General features: G+C 45.4%; 2 protein-coding genes across 2 annotated transcripts in view; both read left to right on the top strand.

The window, feature by feature from the left end:
- The window catches only part of LOC147450863 (Transducin/WD40 repeat-like superfamily protein), a 41,569-nt gene that overhangs the window by 19,459 nt on the left and 997 nt on the right, over positions 1-21,113 (top strand). The window contains exon 3 of the mRNA XM_086519865.1: positions 20,570-21,057. Coding sequence (XP_086375991.1) covers positions 20,570-21,057 — 488 coding nt within the window. The remainder of the gene's footprint in view (positions 1-20,569; positions 21,058-21,113) is intronic.
- LOC147450864 (uncharacterized) lies at positions 14,626-14,970 on the top strand. Its single transcript, XM_086520823.1, has one exon. The coding sequence runs from the start codon at positions 14,626-14,628 to the stop codon at positions 14,968-14,970; it is 345 nt and encodes a 114-aa protein (XP_086376949.1).

Raw genomic sequence — 21,113 nt, 5'->3', positions numbered from 1 at the left:
ATGCTTACACAGCACTTCCCAAGCGTCCTTGGATGCAACCACATCCACAGATGCAATGCACACAGACTTCCTCGTAGAAAAGCATCTGCTTTCCCGAAAAGCAACCTGCTTTCTCAGAAAGCAATTGTATTTCCTCAAAGTTTCCTCTGAACCCATCTTCATTTAAGTGCTTGCTCATCCTTTTGCACAATTCTAACATAGTTTGGAATTTCCTCCTTACTATGGATTGGGAGAAATCGGATCTTGCTCAATGGTGAGTTGAGCTAGTCTTTTCTCAAAAGAGAACTTAATAATTAAATTAAACAAAATTCAATAATTCAATACTTACCTTACCGGTTCATGTCCTTCCTCTAGTACCTCGAGGATATCCTTCACCAATCATCAAACTTACGAGCCATGTAAGAACTCGTCATTTGCGTCTTCCCAACAGATCGGAAGTTTTCTTATCCGAGAATCTGTTCACGTAATCCGTGACTTGCTCGTGCTCCTATCGGGCAAACCGATCCCAATCTTCTTTGATGCCTTCCTCAAAGCGTAGAGGAAAGAAAAATTAAAATTTGTCAAAAATTCAACCTTGAATTGAATCCAAGTCTTGTTGTAAGTTCCTTGCAAAGCTTTGGTATACCACCAAGTACTTGTAATGTCACAAATTGATGATGTGGCAGTGCGACGTGGACACACACGGGCCCGTCTGATGACGTGGCAGACAATACGGATGTCCGCAAATGGCGTTGACGTGGCAACTTTACGGACGCCCGTGAAATGCGTTGACTGCTGACGTGTCAGCCTGTACGAAATCCCGCTTTTTGCATTGATTGCTGACGGAATTCCACAAATTGCGCTGATGCTTTTATTGGCAGATTTTGAGTTAGTTGCTTTTGGAACAAATTGCTTTTGAGTTTGAAGCTTTTGGGGCTCTGCTTTTGGCATCCCTTGTAAAAATTTATAAGAGCCCTCGGAGCCTCACTCTGCAGAGCATCAGGACGCAGATTCAGAGAGCAGAGGTCCTTCGGGAGTTGTACTTTGCAATGATTAATGAAAAATAAATATCGAAAGGGGTGCAGACTTTGGGGCCAATACCTCTGGGCACAGAACTCCGCCAGGCCATGTCGACTCTCTCTCTCTCTCTCTCTCTCTCTCCCCCTCTTTCTATTAAAGTTCAGTGATTTTGAAGTTTCTGTTTGTGTGTTGCTATCGATTTCTCTCTTGGAGTGTCCAAGCCGGTTACAGTGGTATCAGAGTACAGAAAGATTCTCCTTCTACGGAGGATCCGATCCTTCTTGCAGCACACATAGTTATTGATATTAAAGAACCTTCGTGTCCCAACCCTGGACTTACTAGCCACTTGATATAAAAGAATCTTCGTGTCCCGACCCCGGACTCACTAGCCACTCCCACCCTTCGTACATCGCGCATCGGGCGCGTTCCCGTCTTCATCGCTCTGTTTTACAAGGCATAAAGCCATAAAGAATCCTAGATTACACATGGGTTCTCGTGAAGAATCTGACAAAGATTGTTTAACACCTCTCAGTGGAAGGCAAAGAAAAGTTGAAAATCCGGCGTGGAAATTGAAGAAAAGAATGAAGATTTGGGCAAACTTTTTTTTCAGCGGAAAAGTTTGCCAGAACGGAGTACAAACGTCAACTGTAGATTGGTGTATATATGAAGAGATTGATTAAGTACTCTAGGGACCCGAGATTGGCGAAACACCTGATTGATAAGATTTACTCAAGATGGCGTGTGGCCATTGCTTTTCCTCTTAGGTCGGGAGGAAAGCCGAAAAGACAAACGAGTGCAGAAAAGCGAAACCTGTACTCGCAGAAAGATATGGACAAGAACTCTTGGAAAGAAGTTAAACCAAAGGACCACTAGAAGATAAACTTGAGAGTTCAGAGCAGCACGCGAGTGCGGAAGAAAAGGAAAGATGAAAGCAAAACTAAAGGAAAGATGAAATCAGAACTGGTACCACATTGCGTGGGACTGACCCGAATCAGATGAACAAAAGTACAAAACTTTGCCGCACATGGGGCAAAGTGAAAATCAGGAAGCCTTCATTTTTCTTTGATGGAGGAGCCAAGGCAAACTTCTTTTCACTTGAATTGGCGGCTCGACTTGGAATTACACCTGAGAGGCTGAGGCCACAGGCAGAGGCAGTTCTAGCGGCACTCGGGTGGGATGTTGCCATTACACCCATCATTGTTTAGGACACGAGGACTTTTATTCATGCCTTTGGAAGGGTGTGATGTCCTCTGAGGTGTCAAAGTAGGCGATGCGGAAGCGTGTAGGCCAAGGTGAGAAAGCACGGGGGGGAGAGAGAGAAAGAGAGAGAGAGATGCATTGAACCAATCAACCAAGGCAATGAGATAACAGATGATAATACAATGGGGGCTGAGGGTTTCTTATATAGAAACCTCAGTAAATTGCTCTACGTAGACTTTGACAAATAAGTGAAATACATCCCTAAAAGCCAAAATAAATACTGGGTTCACATTGGGCAGTTCACTTGAGATGCCTAAACTTTAACACCCTCTTTGCAGCTCATAGTGGACATCAATAGTGAAACCAAGTCGATGAAGAAGCTACCATGGACATCCCAGCAACTGCAGACTATTGGATACACCTCGGTGTTGCTCTCCTCAACTTTGTACATGAAAGAAATGCCATCTTGAGCATCGGTTGCCTCTGTAGAAAATCTGAACTGTAGACAAGACTACATCCAATAATCCCCGTTCGTGAACTGTGAACATATCATGTGCAAAATATAACATTCCAAGATAATGAACTCTAGAACACATCCTGTCCATGATCCGACCAACAAGAATGAATTGGCCCGCCCATCCATAGTGTCTTTGATACGCTTGATTGATTCCCTGCCAGATGCATCTGCCTTGAACTCAGACCTACGGGTCCAAACGCCAATGACTTGAACTCCTACACAAGGGTCCAAATCAATCATAGGGAGCACTGTTTGTCCCTCTTTGCCACTCACAAAGCCTCTCTCTAGTTGAAGCTAGTGGTGACACCGATCTGTATGTGACTAGAAGGTGGGAATCCATGCCAGTGTGGTTGTCACCACACCAGCAGCCTCTCTACTGTCCTTCCCTGAGCCACTGTCACTGTTGTCCTCCTGTCGCTTGTTTTTACCTTTGTCCTTTGCAGAATCTTTGTCTTTGCCTTTGGATCTGCAATCCTTGGCAAAATGACATCGCTTTCCGCACTTGTAACAACGGTACTTTGTTCTTTTTTTGGAATTCGAAGCAGCATGTGCCTCTCCATGTGTGTCCACGGCTTCCTCCTCAATGAGAAAAGAGTTGAGATCATCAAATTCCAGCTTTTCCTTCATGACTTGTAGCCGTAGGGTTCTAGCCACCGTTTCATACTCTGTAGGCAACTTCGTATGTTAGGTGCAGCGGAATGAATGTTTGAACTTTGCTCAAGATGAGTGCTCCAAACTGTGCTCAAGGTTCCTTTTACTTATGGAAGGGAGAGCCTTCCGTTCTTTTAGTGAGAGAGTGCAATGGACAAACACAAAGTGGTGAACACTGTGAATGAAGGTGCTGAGATTGAGAGATAGAGAAGAGAATACGACACCAGAGACGTTGTAAAACCCTCCTCCGAAGACTCCACTCTCTATGGCGAGAGCGGTCTACTTATGATTGCACAAATCTCTACAATGCTTGGACTTGCCGACGATGTCGACGACGATGAGGAGGACGACGAGACGGGCTGAAATCTGAAAACGCTAAGGGCTGAAATCTGCGTTTTCCGGGCTGAAACTGTAAACTTCGCGGAATCTAACCGTACTGCGAGGATCTGCTGCGGAAAGGTGAGATCTGCGAGGTTCGGGGGTTCTTCTGCAAGTGCTAAGGGCTGAAACTGAAAACGCTGGTGTTACTTGAGGTTCCGTCGCGGAGAATTTGCAAAACGCTGGGTATAATGCAGATGCAAAAACGCTAGGGCTGAAAATCAGCTGCTATCGCCGGTTGTTCTGCAAATGCAAAACGCTAGGCTGATCTATTGTGTCTTGACGACGCCGGGGCTGATCTGCTGTGCACAAATCGCCAAGGCTGATCTGATGCAAAAACGCTTGGTCTTCGTGAAGAAAACGCCAGAGTAGTCGCGGGCGTTGGTCTTGCTAAGAAGTTGCCTGTTGAGCAAGGTGCTCCTGTTGCGGCTTCTGCCAGAAAGTGCTAACTTAGGTTTGCTTATATACAAACTTACTCAATTTGCCCTACCTACTTTCCAACAAAAGTCACTTAAAAATAATAAGTGAAAAATGTCAAAGATAGGGAAAATAAGCTAAATGTACTGGAAAATTCCCCTGAAGGATTCTGATGGGAATGCTTATGATCATGCTGTGTGCAACCAGAGGATATGCATCTACACTGAGTGTCTGGACATGCACGTTCTGCGAACAGACTCACAAAAGTGCCAGATCACTTTTAAATCTAGACTGACTGACTGGCTGAACCCTGATCATGCTGTAGCTTGTCCACGGACACATAGGGTTGGATGTGTCACGTGATATCCCCTCCTTTTCAAAGTGAGGTACTGGTACCGAACTGTATGGCGTCGAGGGAGATCGCCAACAGCATTCGGAATCCTGGCAGGGACTCTTCGCCGGCCCACTCTGATGTGTGGGTCGTGCGGTACTTGAACTTCATAAAGGTCTGCAACGCTTGCTTCTTTGGGCCGCGCCGAAAGCGACACAAATTCTTCTGTGGCTCCTTTGATGCTTCAACTTTGTCCAGAGTCATGCTTCTTTCTGCTTCAAGAATCTCCATGGCTGAAAATTCCTGAAACCATTTCCAACACAAAACCATGAACATACCTATTCCATGTAAAGTGACTGGAAAAAATCTTGTCTTCCTCGAAGACTGTGCATGCAATGTAGATGAGCAAATAGACGGAGTGTCAAACCGTTTACCACACACACGCAAACAATGAGATCGAGGTCTAAAGCAATCAACTGTGGCAATTCACAACGGAAATGCCCATGCTTGGCGCTCATATTTTCATGTGCTCTTTCTACAATTGTGTCGTGCCAAGGAAGAGACATGAAATGTGACTTCCTTGAATGCATACTTTTCAGGAAAAATCCACATACATCCGTGCTCATTCATGAGTGAAACGTGCTCAACGTACAATATGTCATGCCTAGGAAAAGGAATCACATAGAGATGCTGACGAAAATACAGGAAATGATCACGAATGAAACACTCGAACAATGCGTGCGTATGAATCATGCGAACACATATACTTCCTGTGAGGGATCTTGAGACCTAGGCTCGAGAGCCAATATCGGTTCTTCGTGAGGGGTCGAAACTTCATGAGGGGGTTCTCGAGTCAAAAGCCAAGATCGGTTCTTCGTGAGGGATCAAGTCTGTAATGAGGTTAGCTTTGCTAGAAAAAGCATCAACTAACACATCATCCTTCATCTTCATGAAAATCCTCATGCTTGTGATAAATCACATCTTGATCATCATGGAAATCATCATACTTGTCATTATGAGCTAAACCCTCATGCAAATCATTGGCATTCAAAACCTCATGCTCATCATTATCATTCAATTCATCATGCTTTTCACAATCATGCAAATCCTGTGTGTCATGCTTTGGAGAAGAAGAGACTGAGAGAGTCTTCTTTTCCCGAATCTCTTGCATTTGTGCCTGCACTTCAGAAAAGAGTCGCAACAACTCTTGCATGTGTCGCGCTTGCTCATATGAGCTCACGCTCTATGGCTGCCTTTGGTTCTGCTTCTCTTTCTGCGTGTCTGCGATCCATTTCTGCCATTCTTTCTACTCTTCTTGCTTCACGTTCTAACTTCCTGTCCATAAAGATTTGCTCCAACTCCTCCATAGGAGTTAGTGCAATCCTTGGCATAGATGGGGAAGGGGGAGGGTCGGAAAAACCTCCTGGTGGGAAAAATTATTCTTCGCCTCTCTCATGCTCATCACCTCTTAGCGAAGTATCCATTCCGCTTCGAGTGATGACCATCCACTGAAGTCTTAGGTTCTTGTGGGTTCTTGTGGTCTTGGGTTCTTAAGTTCACTAGGAACTTGGGTTCTTGGGGGTCTTGGGTCTTGGGTTCTTGAGGTTCTTGAGATTTTCTTTCGCTTGCAATCTGTGTTTGAGAAGGATCTTCTCTTCATCCGAGTTCTGCTCTTTTCTGCGGGCGCACCCCTTGGCGGCCTTGCGCTCACACCAAGGTTTCTTTTTCCCACCTCACGTCGATTGGCCGGCCGCTAAGTGCGCGGTCCGCTCTCAATGAGTGAAGAGAGGCACAAGGATAGGTTGGACAAGCCCTTCTTTCTTGGGATTCTTGTCACTCTTCAAAAACACGATTATGAATCGACATGCCCAAGCGAACTTGGGTTCGTGCGACAGCAACAAGCAAAAGAAATTCTTGTGATTCTTGTGGTTCTTTCCTTGAGTGATACAAAACACTGCCAAAGCTCTGATACCAATGTAAGGTGCAGCGGAATGAATGTTTGAACTTTGCTCAAGATGAGTGCTCTGAACTGTGCTCAAGGTTCTTTTTACTTACGGAAGGGAGAGCCTTCCGTTCTTTTAGTGAGAGAGTGCAATGGACAAACACAAAGTGGTGAACATTGTGAATGAAGGTGCTGAGACTGAGAGATAGAGAAGAGAATACGACACCAAAGACGTTGTAAAACGCTTCTCCGAAGGCCCCACTCTCTATGGCGAGAGCGGTCTACTTATGATTGCACAAATCTCTACAATGCTTGGACTTGTCGACAATGTCGACGACGATGAGGACGACGACGAGACGGGTTGAAATCTGAAAACGCTAAGGGCTGAAATCTGCAAATCTTTATCTGTTGAATTCTGACTCTATGTCGGTGACGATGTCGATGGCGATGATGCGACGATGACACGCTGAAAATGGAGATGCTGAAATCTGCGTTTTCCGGGCTGAAACTGTAAACTTCGCGGAATCTAACCGTGCGGCGAGGATCTGCTACGGGAAGGTGAGATCTGCGAGGTTCGGGGGTTCTTCTGCAAGAGCTAAGGGCTGACACTGAAAACGCTGGTGTTACTTGAGGTTCCGTCGCGGAGAATATGCAAAACGCTGGGTATAATGCAGATGCAAAAACGCTAGGGCTGAAAATCTGCTACTGTCGCCGGTTGTTCTGCAAATGCAAAACGCTAGGCTGATCTGTTGTGTCTTGACGACGCGGGGGCTGATCTACTATGCACAAATCGCCAAGGCTGATCTGATGCAAAAACGCTAGGTCTTTTGTGAAGAAAATGCCAGAGTAGTCGCGGGGGTTGGTCTTGCTAAGAAGTTGCCTATTGAGCAAGGTGCTCCTGCTGCCTCTTGTGCCAGAAAGTGCTAACCTAGGTTTGCTTATAACTCAATTTGCCCTACCTACTTTCCAACAAAAGTCACTTAAAAATAATAAGTGAAAAATGTCAAAAATAGGGAAAATAGGCTAAATGCATTGGAAAATTCACCTGAAGGATTCTGATGGGAATGCTTATGATCATGCTGTGTGCAACCAGAGGATATGCATCTACACTAAGTGTCTGGACATGCATGGTCTGCGAACAGACTCACAAAAGTGCCAGATCTCTTCTAAATCTAGCTGACTGGATTGACTGAACCCTGATCATGCTGGAGCTTGTCCACGGACACATAGGGTTGGATGTGTCAGGTGACATCGTAAGGACCAAAGCAACTAACTGGGTATTGGTAAGTGCAGTCTTCATAGTTGCCAGTTGATCATGCACAACTTAATCTTCATCAGAAAATATTGCATGGAACTTTCTCGGGGGAAATGGATTTCAAATAATTGTCCAAGAAGGGTGAGTGCTCGCATCGTGGAATCTCGATCAAACATTCCGACAAGCTTGAACCACATTTCGTTGGCAGTCTTCAAGGTCTGAATGGCTGGAGATAAGTCCTTCGTAAGAGATTCCGCAATGGTCGACATTGCCTTCGCATTGGACGCATCCCTATCGACACACGATTGGAGGTGCTCTTCATCTTGAAGGCGGGTGTACCTGTTGTTGGAATTCCTCATGGGACGAGGCTCCGTGCCGTCGACAATATCCCATAACCCTTTCCGAGTAAACCAAAACCGCATAATCAAATTCCAATGAGCGTAGTTGCTGCCATTCAATTTGTCGTTGGCGCTCGAGCAAGGGGGAGCCATTGTGAAGTTGCGAACTCCTGGTGTGTGTACCGTCTCTCACTCCAAAATCTGGCGGCACAAATCCCAAGCCGCACAAATTCTTCCTCCTTTGCCGCTCCCACGCCGCTCCAGCAGATCCCTCTTTGCCACACCAAAATTGCCGCACAAAAACCCCGATGCCCTTCTCCTGGGTCTCCCCGCCGTGGGTTTCCTTCAGAAACGCTAGGCCTTCAAAAACTCTGCTGGCTGGTTTCCTTCAAAATCGCCAGGGCAGATTTTTGAAAATGCTGGCCTTCACAGAGGAAAAAACGCAAGTTGCAGGTTTTTTCAAAACGCTAGGCAGTAGGGTGGGTTTCCGCGCTGAGAAGAGAGGGTAGGGCAGCAGGTGGAACTCTAGCAAATGGTGAGTTTTTGAAATGGTAGCACTGCTGGGCAGATTCGGTCTGAGAAGAGGGTAGGGCAAGGCAGAATCCTTCGTGCTGGGCAGCAGAAGGAGAAAACTCCAGCAGGGAAGAATTCAGCGCTGGGCAGAGGGCAGGTAGGGCAGTTTGCAAAAACGCCAGTAGCAGACCAGGGCAGAAATCTGAAAATGCAGGGCAGCCCTTCTTCGTCTTCTCCTCCGGGACGCCTCGCTCCGCCAAGGTCCATGCCGTCTCTTGCTTTGATACCATGTCAAAGTCGGCGATGCGGAAGCGTGTAGACCAAGGTGAGAAAGCACAGGAAGGAAAAGAGAGAGAGAGAGAGAGAGAGAGAGAGAGAGAGAGAGAGAGAGAGATGCACTGAACCAATCAACCAAGGCAATGAGATAACAGATGATAATACAATGGGGACTGAGGGTTTGTTATTTAAAAACCTCAGTAAATTGCCCTACCCAAACTTTGACAAATAAGTGAAATAAATCCCTAAAAGCCAAAATAAATAGTGATTTCACACTTGGTAGTTCACTTGAGACGCCTAAACAATAGAAAGATTCTTTTATTGGCCTAAAATGCGAAAGGATGTGTTTTGTTATGTCACACAATGCACTATTTGTCAAAAGGTAAAAGCTCCTCGAGGTAAGCAACAATGTCTCTTGCTTCCGCTGCCTATTCCCGATGGACCTTTTTAAGATATTTCTATGGATTTTGTGACTAACCTTCCACCTAGTTTGCATTCAAGGAACACTCAATGTTTGACAATTGTTGATCGTTTCAGCAAGTTTTGCATGTTGATTCCTTGTAAGGCCACAATCATCGCACAAGATGTAGCGCGGTTGTTCATAATGCATTGGTACCCCCTTTGTGGTTTGACAAAATCGATTGTTTTAGATAGGGATGTTAAGTTCACGTCCAATTTTTGGCGCGCACTCTTTGAAAATTTTGGCACTAAGTTGAATTTTTCATCGACTTTTCATCCACAGTCAGATGGTCAGACAAAGATTTACAATTAATTGGCTTTTGATGTTTTAAAGTCTTATGTGCATGATCAACAGTCTCATTGGGAGCTCTATCTCCCATTGGTTCAGGCTATTTTGAATGACTCTTTTTCCTCTGCCATTGGTCGAACTCCATATGAGGCAGCTTTTGGCCATCCGTTCCAGTCACTTTTGTCTCGCTCGGTCAATCAAATGCCTGATGCCAATGTTGAAAGTCAGTCGTTGGATGATATTTCTGAGAGTGTGAAGCTTTGGCTTAGCAAGGCTCATGAGTCTTACTCACGCCAGGCTAACAAGCATCGTCAGGATGTTTCGATCAAGTAAGGGGATTGGGTTTGTTTAAGAATCATGAAGCAACGTCTTAAGCAAGTTGGAAAGAAATGTCCTAAGTTGTCTTTCAGAATGTATGGTCCATTTCCTGTCATTAAAAAGATAAATGAGGTTTCCATGAAATTGCAATTGCCTAACTCATGGTCAATGCACAACGTTTTCCATGTTTCTTGGTTGAAAGTGTTTCAGGGAACACCTCCGTAGGACATTTCCGAAGAAGAAGAGATCATTGATGAAGCAGAAGTCATGGAGCCGGAGCAAGTGTTGTTGCATCGGTTTCGCCATGGTTCAAAGAAACAAGTGAGAGAATACTTTTTTGAAGTTTAAGAATCGAGGAACCCACGAAGCAGTGTGGGTCGATAAAGAGTTTTTCAAAGATTATCCGGAATTGTTGGCAATCTACAAGGAAGCCATGCAGATCGGTACAAGTACCTCACTTTAAAAAGGAGGGGATGTCACGTGCACATCTAACCCTATGTGCATGTGGAGAAGCTACTTCATGACATGGGTTCAGTTAGCTTAGGAAGTATTCTGGCACCTTTGTGAGTCTGTTCGCAGACCGTACATGTCGAGACACTTAGCGTAGTTGCATACCCTCTGGTTGCACAACCACAGCATGACATGATCCATCTAGTCCCCAAGCATGACAATAGTAGCATAACATGACCATCAGATCAAGTACCAAGCTATTGAACCAATTTTCATGTGAACAACCTCTTATTAATTATAAGTGCCAAACTCACTTATAATTAATAAAGTCGCAGATCGTGGCTCTCAAGTGAAACTACTCGACCCACTTTGATGGATGTATAAAGGCAGTGCCTAGCGCCACCTTATCCAGCAGATGACCAAGGAGCACCAAGGCCCTCTTACGTTTTCTCCAGAGAGTAGATCGCCCTAGCGTTTTTGCAAAACGGAGAGCCTAGCATTGTCGCACATTGCCGAAACTGCTAGCGTCTTTCAGCCAAGTCCCTTGCAGCCCTAGCGATTGTGGAATCAGCCCAAACGCCAACGTTTGCAGATTTTCAGCATTGCGATCTTGTGTTGCTGCAGCAGAAGCCCGCCGCATCGACATTACTGCGACAAGAACTGTAACAAACTTGGACACTCCAAGTTAAGAATCAACCGCGACAGCACCAAATAACCACTTCAAAACAATTCACAGATCACAATAGATTTGCACTGGCCCGGCGGAGTTCCGTGCCTAGAGATATTGGCCCCAAAGACTGGCGCCCCTTTCGGTATTTCTTTTTGTATTAATCAATCATCAAAGTACAAGAGTGCGGTTAGGGTTTCACTCTCAGACTCTGCGTCCAGATGCCCTGAGAAGTGAGGCCCTCACCACTAATTTAAAGGTTACAAGGGATGCCCAAAAGCAGAGCCCCAAAAGCTTTTAAAATCAAAAGCATCAGTTCTCTCTCTCTCTTAGAGAGTCTTTTCTCTTTTTTTTTAAATAAAAAAAAGCAAAAGCAAAATTCGCGTCGCTCATCATTTTCCAAAAAAATAAAATAAATTTTTTTTTTTAATAATCCGCCTCCGCGATTTCCGAAATTTAGGGTTTTTGGCAAAAAATTAGGGTTTGCAGGAATTTTAGGGTTTCTGGCAGAAATTAGGGTTTTTGTTGTCCGCCACGTCATCACTTTGTGACATACCCCCCTCTTGAAAGCATTGTAATCGACCGCGATTACGCCTGCAAAACCGACAAAAGCCATAAACCGTCTTAGCAGACACTGACTGTTAGTACCTACGTACTAGGAACACACATCTAGCACATGTACAAAATCGACAGTCACATCACATGACATCACAGGACATCACCAGACATCACAGGACATCACATGACATTCAACATTCATTCGGATCTTAGACCATGATTTATCGGCAATGTAGCTAGCAATCACATCTAGGTCCAATCGGGACCTCGTCGATGTCCGATTGACTAACCCCTATTGCAACCATGTCTATTCGAGATCAATCAGACCAAAATGCTGCAGTCATTTCGTCTATCAGTTCCTGTACTCACAAGAAGTCAAGAACAAATCAGTATCATAATCAGGAATTCCATTTCATAAAGTCATCCAGCAGAATACTGTCAGCTCTCAGTATCCCTGAAGCTCAAAGAGACATCAGTGACTTTAGTATCAAAATCGAGGCATCTGTTGACAAAGGAGTGGAGTAACTCCCCTCTTGTGCATCCCACTGCACCAGATCTTTGGCCAAGCTGAATTTTGGGTTCCATTTGGAGTAGACTATGCTAAACCAAAAGCATCGAGGTAAAGTTTCACAATCTGAGGAGTATCTGCTAGGTCCTCCTCCTCCATCCACTTCGCATCAAGTGCAGGATAATTCTTGAACTTAACCAAGAACCGCCTTCGAACTTTACCCTTATTCTTCGTATCCTTATGTGCCAAAATCTGTTCTTCCACTTCGGGTTGCTCATCAGGCTCCCCATCATCAGGCACATCACCTTTAAAAGGTTTCAAGAGATTCACATGAAATGCATTGTGAATCCTCCAAGTATCTGGCAGTTTCAATCGGAAGGAGACTTCATTTATCTTTTCAGTAATCTGGAAAGGGCCGTAGTATCGCATACTAAGCTTTGGAAAAAGCCTCTCCTTTCCCTTGTTCTTTCGTAGGCGTGCCTTCTCAAAACGTAAGAGCACCCAATCATCCTCCTTCAATTTCATGTCGCGACGACGGCGATCCGCTGCCTTTTTCTGTCGTTCTTGAGACTTCTGCAAAGTCTCGCGAACCTTGGCAAAAGCCGTATCCAGATCTCGCGTATATTTATCCGCTTCAAAGATCTTATCTTTCGTGCTCAGGAAGGGTGGAACCTTCGCAGCACCTTCAACAATCTCAAATGGCGCCTTACCCGTCGACGAGTGTATCGTGTTATTGTAGGCAAATTCCACCAGAGGTAAATATCTTTCCCATTGAGTCTTCTGATCTGAGATATAAGACTTCAATAAATCTAGAACCACTGAATTGGCAATCTCGGATTGCCCATCAGTCTGCGGGTGGAACGATGACGAGAACTGTAACCGCGTGCCAATGTTCTCCCAAATTGCCTTCCAAAACAAACTCGTAAATCTGGGGTCTCTGTCGGAGACAATTGTCTCAGGCATGCCATGTAATCTGAAAATCTGGGCCACAAACAGTCTCGCTAAGTGATCCGGCTTGACTGTTTTCTTCACTGGAATGAAATGAGCCTGTTTGCTAAATCTGTCAATAACAGTCCAGATACCATCGTGACCACTCTGTGTTCTCGGGAGATCAAAAATGAAATCCATCGCTATACTTTCCCAGGGGCGGGTGGGTATGGGTAAAGGCTGTAACAGTCCCTGTGCTTTATGCCTATTAAACTTAACCTTCTGGCATACCAAGCAACTGCGCACAAACTCTTCCACATCTTTCTTGAGTCTCGGCCAAAAGAAATATCTCTCTACCCCTTTCATGGTGGTAGCAATGCCGCGGTGACCCGTAAAAGGTGGACAATGGCATTCAGTCATAACCTTTTCCCTCAACGGCTGTGTAACGCACAACATAGTCTTTTTCATCAAGTAGCCTTTCCGAAGGGAGTATCCAGCTACTATCTCCCCCTCCCGTATCCGTGTGAAAATATCTGCAAAATCTGTATCTGTGGCATACTGATCGACCATATCCTCGAAGCTCCTATGATGTATCGCGGAAATAGCCAGAACCAACGGTTTCCGAGACAAAGCATCTGCCACCACATTCTTCTGTCCCTGCACATGGACAATCTGGAAGTGGAACTGTGACAAGATGTTCGCCCACCGCATCTGTTTTTCCGAAAGCTGCTTCTGTGACAAGAAGTAGCGCAAACTCTGATGGTCTGTAAAGACAGTAAAATCCGCGCCGAGTAGGTAATGCCGCCACTGAGTAAGAGCATGGATAACCGCCAAAAGCTCTTTCTCATAGATCTGTGCTGTCATCTCCGGCCTAGAGAACAAACGGCTCTCGTAAGCTATGACATGGCCTTCTTGCATCAAGACCGCACCCAGACTACGACCACAAGCATCACAATATACTTCGAATGACTTCTGCAAGTCCGGCAAAGTCAAAATAGGTCCCGTAGTCAATTTCTCTTTCAATGTCTGAAAGGCAGTCACCTCTGTGGGTCCCCACGAAAAAGGTACTCCTTTCTGTGTCAAGATATGCAAAGGGGAAGCAACCTCTGCAAACTTTCGTATGAACCGCCTGTAGTACGAACATAGTCCCAAGAAGCTCTGAGAGTGAGCACCTACCCGCTCTCTTGTACTTCGAACACAGATTAATACAAAAAGAAATACTGAAAGGGGCGCCAGTCTTTGGGGCCAATACCTCTAGGCCACGGAACTACGCCGGGCCGTGTCGACCTTATTGTGAATTGTGAATAAGTTTGAAGTGAATCTCTGTTGTATCGCGTTAGAATCTTGACTTGGGGTGTCCAAGTTTGTTCATTTGCCCATCTTCACTTTACTCGCAATCTCTTGTGCCGCTCGCATCACAGTCTGCAAAAATTTCTTTGAGCTCGCAGCAGAGACCACCTGTGCTACACACCACTCCCTCAACAATTGCAGCAACACTATCGGAAACCCCTCGATGCTCTCTATACGGCTCTTTTACCGCTACAAGTAAGTCTTCTTCCACAAACCTGCTCGTTTGAGTCGTGTATGGGCAGACAGAAAACCTGAGAGAAAATGCAAGCAACATTAGACACTATGTTTGTCGACACTGAGAGTTTGAAAGCATCCGTCACAGAAGCAATTAGTGTAGTAGCACACAGTCAAAAAGCAGAGTATGTCTTTCAAGAAAAAGAGCAAGCCCTACTAAGATTATGGCGACTAGAGGTAGTGGTTGAGGCTGTGGCACTACCCTTTGATGCAGGAATCACTCAGCAAGTGTTAGCTATGAATCAAGCTGACAAGTGCATAGCAGTTGTGAATGGTAGAACACTGGAGCTGACAACGGGTGAGTTGGCCCAAGTGTTCAGAATCCCAGATGCACCAAAACCCACATTAGCCATAGCGGATGAAGTCAGCAAATTTCTGAAGGAAGAAGATTAGGCCAAGAAGAAGCGCAAAAATGGTGCACAGGGCATTCCAGTAGCCACATTGGAATGCACCTCAATGTATAGATTCATTATAGAAACTATCAGCCTAAAAAATAACCTGACGTATCTCTCTAAGAAACTATTTGCCATGCTGTTGGCCAAGATCTAGAACCCAAAGGCCAGCATCAATATCAATCAATTCTTGCATACTAGCGTTGTGCAACAAACGGTTAAAGCCAAATCGAGGAATTTGTTTAAAGCCTGGTATGTATGACAATTCCTATATTGGGGAGGCCTGGCTCCGGTACACGTCAATGTTTAGAAAATTTGGGATAAGGTGACCAAAGAGAGGGCGCCAAAGGTCACAATGACATCCTCTGAAGACACTGAAACTGGGGAAACGGCCAAGACCAGAGCCAAGTAGACAAAGGAAAAGGGCCAATGCAAACTGGGGCAAAACGACCATCAATCGAGATAGCGACTGGGGCATCTAGCAAAAAGCAGAAAACAATGGATCTACTGTAAGGATTCAAGGCCAGAGCACAAAAGCCAATGGACACTGAGAAGCCTCCAGTAGATACAACACAAGGACAGACAGGCGGGCAGTCAGAAACACAGACCACTGACAAAGATACCAACACTGAACAAGCCCAGACCAACACCAGGCCTGAGGAGAGGCACCAGGCCTCGGGCAGTGGCTCAAAGCCTATTCAAACCCAGATGCCCATTGTGAAACTGGCCAGGCTGCAGCGTCTGCAAAGGCAACTGCTCAAAGGGAGACTGGTTATGAAGAAACTAGATCGCGTTGCATTGCCTTATGCTTTCCCAATGACGGTGTATGAAACAGACCACACTGATCAAGATACCATCAAACAAGGGTGCCCTGTGGCTATCCAATCTGGTTGAAACACCACCATCAATTCCGTAGGTCAGATGATGGAAGTCCAGACATCCATTTCCAACTCAAAGGTAGATACAAAGATGATGATGATGGTGATCAGGATGGAAACAACAACACAGGGTCAGCAGCAGGCGGATCAACACCCACTGGGAACTAGGCTCCAGATCGAGCTACGGATAGGCATGCTGATGATCAACCACCACCTGTTGATGACACTCAATAGAACCCGCCTAACCAACAACAAGCTGGGCAACAGACAGTTCATAGTCAGTGCAAGGATACTAAGGGCAAGACTTTTTTACTGGAGCTTGACTATGAATATGACCATAATCACTCTACTGAGCTACTCACACTAAACAAAAGCCTTCGGAAGCAGAAGCACCTTCAGATCCAAAAATACCTAGATGATGAGTCAGTCTATTTAGATCTGGAGAGGTTTCAAATGTTGTATGTGGGGGCCAGACGAATGGCCAGTTATCACAATCGGGTAGTTTGTAAGCTACCTCCACATCCCAGCTGTGTCCAAATATGGAGAGGGTTCCAGAGTGGTTTGTAACCTCTGACGACAAGGCAGTAAATCGAGCCATATAAGATGTAACCACTACCGACCTCAAGTCCCTGGGTTTACAAATAGAGATGCTCTTAGGCACAAAACCGAGCTATCCATGCATGAAGGACATACGCCTTCAAATCAATGAAACGCTGATACAAATGCGGGGTGCCAGAGGAGTTCTGGATTTAAAGGTCAATGTCACGAGGACGTGGCAATTGCTAACCTTAGTTGTTGGTTTCATTCCAATGATTTTTGTTTTATTTTTGAGACCCTCTTTTTGAAGTTGCAAACGGTCGGACATTGTATGGCCAATGTGAACGGTAGTTTCACCCGCAGACGGGAAGTTGGTCGGCACTGGAATTCGTATAGTAAGAGGATGTCTAGGCTCAGAGCAAGATCATACAGGTCCCCCCCCGTCGCACTTAGCAAGTTGGTGGATACTAGGAAGTGAACTCAATCAAGGCATAAAGTCAAGGTGGGATCACCAACAGAAAGTATCCGGCAGTTGGGTCATATTGCACTTTTGGATGCGGTCCCAATGAGGATAGATGGTTAGAAGACCAGCGGGAGCCCGACGGAAGCATCTCCTAAAAATTAGGGAACTGCTATTTTGGGCCGTGAAATGTGTTCGCGTCATTACCTTCGGTATGACCAAGGGAACATTTTAGTACTCTGCTGCAAAGTCAACTGATGCACCAGTTGAGAGATTTTTAAGCAGGAAACCCAATGCGGGGAAATTGCATGTATGAGTGCCAAGTGGCACTTTGTGGTCAATTTACCAAGTTTGGGAGAACAGAACCCGTAACTGACTTTTAAGAGCAGTTTTGGAGGCTGTTAACTTGGATTTTCAGCCATTTCTCTCCATTTTTGAGCTTCCCATGAGTTTGCCTAGGTCCAAGGAGCTCATTTTCAGCATTGGAAGGCATCAGATGCGTGTTTACAGGGCTGTTTTGCTGCGTTTTCAGCGATACGCAGGTTTTGGCAGCCATGGAAATCTTCTCCTTTTTGCATCTATTTGTTCACAGATGCATTACAGGTCAAGGGCAGAAGAGAGGGCGCTCGATTTATGCTGGGGGGATGCTTCATTGAGAGCCTGTCACAGGTTAAGAGCTATGGAGTGCTTCCTTTCCCTCTCATGTACAGTGTGGTGCTAGGAGTGATGCCCTGTACACTACACACTGCTCTCTCTCTCCCCTACGTGCAGTTATGTGATGCCCCACAAGAGGGCTACTCATTTGACTGATGTACAGTTGTGTGGGTTCATGCTTTTGTGCTGAGGCAAGAGCCTCCTTGAGCAGGAATAGGGGTAGCTAGCTGCTGCTCCAAAGCAGGCACTGGTGAGGGTCATAACCTCACCGTACAGGTGCAAAATCAGCGCTGTGTATGCGCTGTAAATTCACTGTTTTTCAGCCATACGGACGCCAGGATCATTGGGAATCGTGCCCCACTGGCAGAGGACAGTTAGGGGACTGTTTGGGGCTGAAAACAGGGCAAAAACCAGTAAATACAGCGTGCTGAATTTACTGTTTTTGGACAGGAATCAGAGGGTATACGACAGTGCAAGCGAGTTCCAGCAGGGGAATTGGTTTCGCGCAAGTTTTGGGGCTGTTATGCTGCCAAAATTTGGCCAAATCAAATGGTATCTAGGTGGATACACGTGAAGGATTCCCAGGACCTTACCTTGTAATTTACCCTCGTAAAGAATAAAGAAATACCGAAAGGGGCGCCAATTTTGGGGCCTACTGGTTGTCGGCGTCTGCTCGGAGCATTCTAGCTTCCAAGCCGTGTGTGTATTCAAGTGTTAACTCCCGTTGCAGGTTCTCTTTGCAAAGTGCTGTGTGTGTGTGTATAAAGTAAAGAATTTCGGGTGAAAGCCAACGCCTACCGCCCTACGGGCCGGTTACAGTCAAAGCCTTACTCGAAAATCATGCAACTAGCAGTCGAGGACCCAAGACTAGAATGACTCTCAGAGAGCAAGAAATGCATTTAAAGAGTTTATTTCATCTGATTTGGATCTTTAGGAAGATGATGCAGCAGGATAACCATATGATAATGAACTTTTTTGGAATTTTTCCTTGATTCCCCAACACTCCTATATAGGATCCCTGCGAAAGAAGCAGAGTTACCTCGCTTCTCTCCAGCACTTTATCCTCCACACACTGAGTGAGCAGATCAACAATGCTACATCTTGATACTGGATGGGTTCAGGGAATGGTACGAGGGGAATGGCTGGCCTAGAATCAGGTGCTGCAAGATGCATTGAAGAAGACTCAAGTCAACGAACTGCTTGCATATCTTCAGATTTTCCAGCTAAAGATGGGTCAGTGGAAGGTGCAGCTCAGGTGCCTCATCAAAATTACAAACCAGCTTCTCCAACTGACAGTGGAAGCCTCAAAGATCCCTGAGAAGGACCTAGCCAACAAGGCAACCTCTGAACCCCAGTTTAGAGAGATGGCTAAAATCTTGTTTGAAGCTCGCATCAAGTGCAATTAGCTATTGTCTCAAGGGTGGGTGCATACTCCATCATATTGCCATAAGTTGGCTAGAGCCAGGCTGACTAGGGGAAAACGCAAGGGAAAACGCACTCTATATGACCCCAATACCAAGACTTGGAATCCCTGACGCCCTATGAAGTGAAGATGAAGACAACCATGAAAGAACATTTGGAGCAAGAGGCTATGTTCAGGTTAATTCAGAAGGACAACGTTGCTCCAAGTGTTTACGAACCTTTTAAAGTACTTCAAAAACCTCCTAAAAAGAAGGCACCTGATGAGAAGAAAGTCAGATGGACGAACACTGGCTAAAACCAAGTGTCTTTTGGAAAAATTTTGGTTACATACCAAAATTCAAGACAGTGGAGGAGAAATGTAGACGGCGGGAACAGTCCCTAGCAGGCGGTTGACGGATGGAGTTATTGGAAGCTTCCAGAAGCGGTAATCCAAACACAGTTACCGTGGTAACTAACACAGTACATAGTCAGTCAGACACCAATCGGAGGACTATAAATGGGACCCACTACTTTGTTGTGGGTAACCAATACTTGAGACCGCTACCTGATACGCGAGAGCCTAGAGTCTAGATCCAATCCCTAACCCCAAGCCTCATCACTGTATCTTGAGCCATTGGCTGATGTACTTTGTACTCTGATTAAGCTGGACACTCATTCAGTACTGATTCCAGTTGTACACTTGTCTAATCTGAATAATAATTCCAATTCCAGTTCCAATTGTCGTTTCCAGTGTCTTTCAATTTCTAGTTCCAGTTCTATCTTCTAGTATACTGAAGTCTGATGTGATGTCTTAGTCTGAACTGAACTAACTCTAATTGCCAACCTGAATAGCTGTCTGAACACATTCAGCTCATTTTAATGAGCCTCGGGTGTTAACTTTGGTAGATTAGTGCATGGTCAGTTGTAGAGTAACAATTATCAATAGAAAAAGAAGTACCAAAAGGGGCTCCAGACTTTGGGTCCAGTGTATGTGGAAGCGGAACTCTGCCGCTTCGTGTCGATTTTCTCTTTTGCAGTTGAAGTTGTTTCAGTTATGTTTGTGTGTTATTGAAGATTCGCGTCTTGGGTGTGTCCAAGCCCGTTACTGTGTGACCTATCACCTTTAGAGGTAGCTGATTCTACCAAGTATTAGAAACTGGTTGGCTCCCTCATTCAGTGATTGAACATCTGTTTCGACGTCAGTTTCCGGTGGGACTTCTTAGCTCATTCATGCAGAAGCCCACAACTACACATTGGCAGCAAGCTTACTGAACCATACATAGGTTGAAGGAGAAGATAGCTGGCCCTTCGCTACTTTGGGAGGCACGCATTGATGATTTGCGACTTCCCACTGCAGTGCTTGCAATGCTGCACTCTACGGGCTTGGCATTTCCTGTGCCAAGATTCACTTAGTGATGAGAACCTTTGTATATTTAAGGAAATACAAACTGCAACAAGATCTGCTTCCGCTTTCAAAATGCTAGGTAACAAGATTCGTGGAAAGCACCCTCGACCGAGTCTCTTCCTCGATCGTCCAATTTGAAAATGGTCTTGAATAGCTAGAATTCTATTGAAAAACAAAGGAACCTAAATGGATTTCTCTGTTGTGGCCATTCAGTTTCCGGACTAATTGAAGAATGGAAAGTTTAACATGGAGCCATGGTTGGCAGGTTCTCTTCTGGCATCAGCGGGGCTCGATTGTGCTGCTCGAGTTTGGGACACATGGAGTAAAAAGCCCAGTTTGGGTGCTGTGCGTTCATTCATTTCTGACAGTGCAGCTAAGGACATGCAATGGTCACCTGATGGTCGCTGTCTCTTGACCTGCGGTTTTGATCAGACATCTCGCTTGAACGATCTGGAGACTGGCTTGGAGACCCAAGTATTCAAAGAAGATCAGATTGTCAATGTAATCAAGTTTCATCCCGTGCAGACAGACCTTTTTCTCTCAGGGGGATCAAAAGGTGTTTTGAGGCTATGGGATGTGAGAAGTGGGGCTGTGGCACAAGAGTTTCGGAAGGGCCAAGGGCAAATCATGGATGTTGATTTTGATAGAGAGGGAAAGCATTTTGTGTCGGCCTCTGACATTGCAGATAGAAATTCGAGTGACAGAACAATTATTGTTTGGGACTTCGCAACTCAATTACCTTTGTCGCATCAGGTATGTCGTGCTTGAACATGAAGTGGCTCTTGATTGTACTTCAATGCATTGTTGAT

This window comes from Adiantum capillus-veneris, chromosome 9 (genome assembly GCF_014529385.1).
Source record: "Adiantum capillus-veneris isolate H3 chromosome 9, ASM1452938v2, whole genome shotgun sequence".
NCBI classification, from domain to species: Eukaryota; Viridiplantae; Streptophyta; class Polypodiopsida; order Polypodiales; family Pteridaceae; genus Adiantum; species Adiantum capillus-veneris.
Note: the sequence above shows the minus strand (reverse complement) of the source record. Positions and strands in the feature narration are given on the sequence as shown.